We start from the raw sequence: 7,673 nt of genomic DNA on the forward strand, positions 1-7,673 counted from the left end.
TTATGTCATTATGTATGTAAAACTAAGTAAGCAATGACAAAAAAAAAAAAAAAAATCATACAATATTAAAAAAAGTAATTAAAATATTCATAATATTTAAAAATATTTGACAAAAGCTAGTTTTGGAATGGAATCGGGAATCGATTGAGTTTCGGTTTCATATTTCATAGAACAAAAATTACGGATTTTGGAACAGGAACTACTAAGTCCAAAATCTAGGTTAAGCCTATCTAATAGGATCTTTCACTTATTTCTCTCTCTATTAGTTTCTTGGTTCTCTTATTTTCCTTTTAAAAACTAATTTGACTTTAAGGTTCAAACCAATAAGATCCAACCCGTTCTGATACAAAGCTAAAAATTTTACAGATAGATGGTGGACATCAATAATTATAGAGATAATTGAATTTTATAGAGAAGAAAGAATAAATAAACTAAAAACTCTGTATCCAAAGGATTTCATTACTTATATATTTATCGAGGGTATATGACAAAGACAAATCTTAATTAAGATTTTTACACCAAAATTTTACTTAATTATAAAATTTACGTTAATATTCAAACACGGGAATGGAAAGGATAGTTTGCGCTAAAATGGGGAAGAAAAATGAGAATATCCTGTTCCAACATCAAATTGGAAATAATGGTTGCCGTTCTTATTCTCATTCCCTATTCCGTATTTGCTTAAACTCATTGCGAAATAGACTTTGTAATTGTAACACGGAATAGTGAACTCTAAGAATCATATAAATGGAACATTGGCAGTATTCTTAGAGAAATGAAACATTCATGTTTTATTGCTTTTCGAGAGATGAACAAGAAGATGCTCCAAACAAGGAGGAAGAGAGAGAACTAACTACATGTAACACTTGTTTGGCACCAATATGGGACTAGTCCAACAAGTCAACGTTATTCAACGTATGTAAATACTACAAGTCAAACACATATATATGGTATCTTAGTTCGCAAACTTGGACTTTATGGCGGTGACAACCTTCTGATCCACCTGAAAAGCTTTGGCCAGCACATCGTCGGGAATCGCCGGCGTCGATCCGAACAGGGTAGTGGAGGCGATCACCACCCCCGGGAGCTGGCTGTCGAAGGTGGTGATGGCGAGCGCCTTCTTCGTTCCGACGTTGTATTGGAAGTGAATGAGGCCCTTGGGCACCACGAACATCTCGCCGGGATTCAAGACCTTGGAGAAGAACTGGTTGTTGGTGCTGACGAACCCCACCAGCAGTCGACCCTGGAGGAGGATGATGAGCTCGGTGGCTCTCGGGTGGCTGTGGGGCGGGTTGACGCCGCCGGGGGCGACATCGACACGGTTCATGGAGACGCCGAGGGTGTTGAGTCCCGCGAAGCTGAGGACGTTCGCAGGGGTCACGCTGGAACCGAAGATGTTGCTGGTGTTGCCCTCGTTGGACAGCCCGGCGAAGAAGAAGTCGTCGGACGTGACGTTGGAGGCAGGCTTGCACGGGAACCCATTGACGACCACGCCAGTAGCTCCGAAGTCGGCGACGCAGAAGTCCTGCAGAGGGTGAGGGTCGGCGCGGGTCGATGCAAGGAGGAGGGTGAAGGAGAGGAAGAGGACAAAGGACTGTGCAGCACACCGCAACTCCATTCTCAGATGGTGGTTTATGTTGATGGTGATGAGAGGAGGGTGATGCATGTATGGTTTGTATATATAGTAAGAATAGATTTGAAGGAGTCATTGTAACTTTTAGCTTGCTTGTCGCAACCAACCTCTTCTGAAATCGACAGAATAATCAGTCATATTGATAAGGTTAATGGAATAGTCATATGATTGATTCATTGCATAGAATAAGGAATGGGTCTCAATAATGGACTTTCAAGGCTGAACAAGAAGCTTAATCTAATGCGTATATTGCTACTATCAACCAAGTCATAGCTATCTTTCCTTGTTGTTGGGGTGTAACTTTACTATATTATTTCCTCTGTTGATTGTATACCATCACGCGTTTATATGTAATATAGTATACAATGTTCATAGTATTATCAGTTCTCCAGTGCAATTAAACTAGGAGTCTTAATCTGAAAACGATTATGATAAGTCCTATCCTATTAAGGACAGGACTTGTGTACACCCCAAGTCTGATATGTATAATAGCAGCAAGGGATTCTAATCAGGTTTGTTTTATTAAAATATTTTGAGTTCTTTTTATTATGTTTGACTTTCTCTGTCTTTTTTTTATTTTAATTTTGTGATATACATGATATTTTTTATTAGTGATGTTAAGTAGAAGCATAGGCATCACCATATGATCTTTGTTGCCTGTCTCGATTTAAGAAGATCATTATTTGATATGCAGCATAAAGATGAAAACTTGTTTCGAAATCAATATTTATAAGAGATTTTGAAGGAGGTTCTTATATAGTCAAAGCCATGAAAGAAATGTTGGAGAGGAAGATGTTCTATACACTTTCAAAATTAAAAATAATTATACAGATCCATAATTAAAAAATATATCAGAATATCAATGTAAGATTAACATGATTCAATATATCTATAGAAAAATAAAATATAATGAGACCAATAAGTATGCATGGTGATTTAAAGTAATGATGATTTTTGGATAATTTATAGTTTATTGAGCTTGATGATTTATATGATTTTTGTATTGCTTTTCGATTATAAATAATGAAGTATGACCTTTGTATGAAAGCCTTGAACGTGAAATCAATCACAAAATTTAGAACTAAAAGAACTTGAGCTATCTTTAATCTTATAGGAATTTATCTACGTTGCTTTCATTGAATTTTTTGAAAAGTGATTTTGATGATGATTTTGGATTCCTTTTCGTATGATTCATTTTAATAATGGGATTATCTATCCAATCGAATCATTTATCGATGTTGTGACTTGAGATGTATTTTATATAAAATATTTTTTCTTGATTCACGTATGATTTACTTGTCTAAGAGAAGATTTATCTAAATGAATCTAGATTCTTGACATTAATAATTTGATATTTATTTGAATCAGGATATCTTATTTGATCTCCTATGATTTTAGTCGTTATTTACTAAAAAAGAGATTTGTCAAGATAAATCATTCACGAATTAATTTTTCATATTAACATCCTTCATGTCATGATTTTTATATGACTTCTTTGTAATTATGATTTGTATATCTCATAATATAATTGAATCATTAATGAAAAAAAGGAGAGATTAATGAATCTATCTATGTCTTTTTTATGAATCTCTTGAAAATTATTTTAATTTGATGATTTGAATTTGATTGAGCTTTATCTTGATTTTTTGAGATTTATAACTTGAGATTTCTTATGCATGAATCAAGATATTATATCATTTAATCTCCTATGTTTCTTTTTTCTATTTATAAAAGAAGAGATTTGTTGAAATAAATCATGTCTTGTGGTTCATAATTTGATATTAATATATTTCATGTCATGATTTATTATTGATATTCCTTTGTATTCATAAATTGTATATCTCATCACCAAATTATTTTTTTTTATGATGACTTGAACATTTACACCATTATGTTCTTCCCTTCTTCTTTCTTGTTTACAATGACAAAAGGGGGAAAAAAATAGCTAGCATATCAAGATAACTAAATTTGTTATCTTGAATGATAAACTTAGAAATGTTAGATCTCTCAAATGTATAAATTCTTCTTATACATTTTTCGGATTATGATCTTGATTTCTCGATTTTTAGACTTGAATCTTCTTTTTGAATCAAGATTGTATCCCTATCATTCCTTCTATATACAAAAGAAGAGATGTCAAAAATCATGACTTGATCTTTTATTTTTGATGATTGAAATAATGATTGGAATATTGATGTAAATTTTTTGTTTATCTTTGTCATGTTTTGAAAATTATTGTAAAGGAAAAAAGAATTACAAAATTGTATTCTTTCCTTTTTTTACAATGACAAAGGGGGCAATAAAATATGCTAGCTTACATGATGATATATGCAAGAAGAAGCTAAAACTTATTAGTTTGCATATCGTAAAGAGAGCAAAACTTGCTAGCTTGCTCATATCAAAAGAGAAGTAAGAAGTGCTATTTTGCAAATCTCAAGAGTAACAATGTTGCTCAGCTACACATTTCAAAAAGATACAAAAGCATACTATCTTGTACATTTCAAAAATTACTAGCTCAAGATACAAAATTTAGAAACTTTCCTATTGCAAAAAGAAGAGAAACTCACTAGCTTGAATGTTCTAAAGTGATGAAAATTTTGCTAAATAGCTAAGCATTCATGTCTCTAAAACTTGATAGTTGTACTTCTCCTTTTTGTTGATGACAAAGGGAGAGAAGATATGATGATATGAGAATCATACATGGTAGGATGTAATATACTTTGATATTTTTAATGTCATGATGATTTGAAATATTTATTATGTTGTATGCAATATTATGATTGGTTCTTTCAATATTCATGAAGCATGCAATGATCAAATATTAATGATTAAATTTGCTTTGACTTGAATTCAACTTGAATTCAAGGTTGTATCAATATGGCATATTGATAGGGGAAATTTAGTTTAAACTCCGTCATCAAATGGTTATCATCATAAAAAAGGGGGAGATTGTTGAATCTCATATTTTGATGATGAAATTAATTGATGTGTTTGTTATCTAGTGTGTGTTTAAGTGACGCAGGAAGCTTCGATCAGGGAGAGATAATTAAATGCAGGAAGAATCATGTTGGGCCGGAATGGAACATGTCAGAAGATTGAATATCGAGTCGGAGGATCGGTCGACATATTGACAGAAGGCTTTGGGCTAAGAAGAGTAAAAATTACACTAAGGAAATTAAAATTGCAGAGATCAACTAGCCGATTAGGCAATAGGCGCAAGAGAGGACGATGCGCTAAAGAATCGAATGAGACGTCGATGAATCAATAACAAACTGGACAATATTTGATTTGTTTTGTAATAATTGTCTAGATCGAAGTAGGTTTTAGGTGTAATTGGGTTAAAATTGAGCCAACACAATTAGGGACTAATTGGGCCTAAGTTTAGGTAGTGTTAGGCTAAGTAAAAGGCCCAAATAATGATCTAATAGGTGAAACTATCGTGGCACAATCTCCGATGCTATGTCAGGCAGTGGTACCGTCAGTTTGGGTGGTGGTATTGCCTAGACACAGTCTTTGAGAGACTGTCAAGCGGTGGTACCGCCAGATTGGGTGGTGGTACCGTCTAGTGTTAGTTTTGCAGGTAGTGGTACCGCTAGTACCCCAAAAACCAAGGATGAGGCTCTTTTAGGCTCTAAGTTTGAATCCACTTGAGGCCTATAAATACCCCCCTCATCCCTGGTTAACATACATAAGCACAGAGAACTTAAAAGTGATAAAACGCTATAGCAATCACTTGAGAAATCCCCTCCTCTAGTCCTAAAGTTTAGAATTCTATTTAGGAAGGAGTGAGTGCTTGTAAAAGGTTGTCTCCTAAACCTTTGAAGAAGAGAAGAAGGGTGTAAAATGATAGTTGATCTTCGCCCATTGAAGGAAGATCGTTAGTAGATGCCGATGGCCTCGACGGAAGAGGAATCAGGAGTGGATGTAGGTCACGACGACCAAACAATTATAAAATTTGGTTTGCATTTCTGCTTTGCTATTTATATTTATTGTAAATTACCATAATTCCTCATTACTTTAACTGCATACTCTTACAAATGTGTTTCAAGTTAACATCTTTTCCAAAATCAGTTTTAATCGAATGAAAGATTTTTGAACCGACATAATTTTATCCGCTGCACTAATTCTAGTGCCAACTCGATCCTAACAAATCATGTATAAGATTTTAATATCATCATCATACTTCTCCCCTTTTGTCATCAATAAAAAGGAGAAGTGCATCTAGTTAGTTTTTGAGATATGTAAGTTTTACAATATATATAAGTTAGCAAATTTTTCATCACTATACAACAGGCATAATCACCAAATCATCATTAATTTTAAAGATTTACAAGATTGTAAATTTTACAAGTTTATAGTTTTGCTTCTTAAGATAGGTAAAGTAGTACTTTTGCTTATCATGATTACAAGCTAGCAATTCTCAGTGATGTTCAAGATAACAAGTTCTTTCTTCTCTTTTGAGAAGTGCAAGCTAGCAATTTTGCTTCCTAGCAAGTTTTTTTTTTATTGTAATTTGTAAGCTAGCAAATTTAGCAAGTTTTACATCGTTTTAGAACATGCAAGTGAACAAATTTTACTTCCCCTTTGTCACTGTCAAATAGCAAGGAAGAATACAATGTTGTAATTTTTTTCCTTTTACATCAATTTCCAAATCATGACAAAGATAAAGTATCATTTTTAATTCAATATATTTGTGCATCATTATAGTTTCAAATTAAAACATGCACAATTTCAAAACCTTATATTTCATCTTTACATCATGCGTAATACCAAAAATAAATCAATCATCACTATGAGCATATCATACATAAAACTCAAACATTCATGATACATCATTTTTGGTATAACATTCATGATGCTAAAACATTAAAATTTTTAAGCATTTATATTTTATGTATTAAATCAATATTTTGATCATAATACCAAACATTCATCATTTCTCCTACTAAAGCATTCATGATACCAAACATTAAATTAATATTTTTAAGCATTTATCACTTCATGATTTTTAGTACCAAACATTCATCATTTATTTTCTCCCACTTTGTCATAGGCAAAAAGGAGAATCATTCAACAATGCAAGTGTTTGAAAGCATGTCAAGTAAGTTTTACACCAATTTATCCAAGCTAGCTTTTCTTGAGATGTGTACGCTAGCAATTATTTCTCCCCTTTTATCACAGGCAAAAAGAGGAGAATAACACAAAGGTATAAATATTCAAGTCATCACATGGAAGATATCAAAAAAAAATTTGGTGATGAGATATACTTCATGAATACAAGGAATTATACAAAGAAAAATCATATCATGTAAGATGAGATCATGTGAATACTAAAAGATATATTTTATTTTGATAAATCTCCTCTTAAATAATCAAAAGAAAATCTTAGGAGATCAAATAGTAAAAGATCTTCAAAAGAAATTTTAAGTCATGAATTTTGAAAAAGATATTCTCTTTAGTAAACAAAAAAAGAATTGTAAGAGAATAAATAATAAATGATCTCAATTCATACATAAGAATTCTCAAGATTCATATAGAAAATATCCTCTTAAGAAAATACCAAGAGGAATCATAAGAGGACAATTAAAAAAAATCTCGATTCATAATAAATCTCAGTTTATAGATATCAAGTGAAAGAATTAAGATTCATTTGGATGAATCTCTTCTTTAGCGAAAGTTGGATGAATCTCTTCTTTAGCGAAAGAAAAAATCTTGATCCATAGAAAACTTTCAAGTTGTAGTCAAAAAAGCAATTTAGATAATTTTTCTCTTTAGTAAATGTAGCAAATGTAGTTTTTTTCTTTAGCAAATTTAGATAGATATCAAGTTGTAGTCAAAAGAATCAACAACAAAACAATTTTGTTGTTGCAAAAAGAGACATAAGAGATCAAATGAGAGATCTTGATTAATATAAGAAAAATCCCAAGTTATAATTTTGAGAAATCAAAATCATGATATAGATAAAATTCATTCAAATTCATAATCATCAAAATCATTTTCATAATTCAAGAGATTCAAAATATAAATAGATTCGTCACTA

General features: G+C 32.0%; 1 protein-coding gene across 1 annotated transcript; it reads right to left on the reverse strand.

Annotated features, from left to right (window-relative positions):
• Positions 1 to 767: 767 nt before the first annotated feature.
• LOC135609068 (germin-like protein 3-8) lies at positions 768 to 1,664 on the reverse strand. The gene has a single exon (XM_065102156.1). It carries the CDS (start codon positions 1,616 to 1,618, stop codon positions 956 to 958), a length of 663 nt encoding a protein of 220 aa, XP_064958228.1. The 5' UTR covers positions 1,619 to 1,664; the 3' UTR covers positions 768 to 955.
• Positions 1,665 to 7,673: the final 6,009 nt, after the last annotated feature.

Source organism: Musa acuminata, chromosome BXJ2-4, assembly GCF_036884655.1.
Source record: "Musa acuminata AAA Group cultivar baxijiao chromosome BXJ2-4, Cavendish_Baxijiao_AAA, whole genome shotgun sequence".
NCBI lineage: Eukaryota > Viridiplantae > Streptophyta > Magnoliopsida > Zingiberales > Musaceae > Musa > Musa acuminata.

Excerpts from the sequence above, each read along its gene's own strand:
- LOC135609068 (XM_065102156.1), bottom strand. The coding sequence starts at position 1,618 with ATGGAGTTGCGGTGTGCTGCACAGTCCTTTGTCCTCTTCCTCTCCTTC.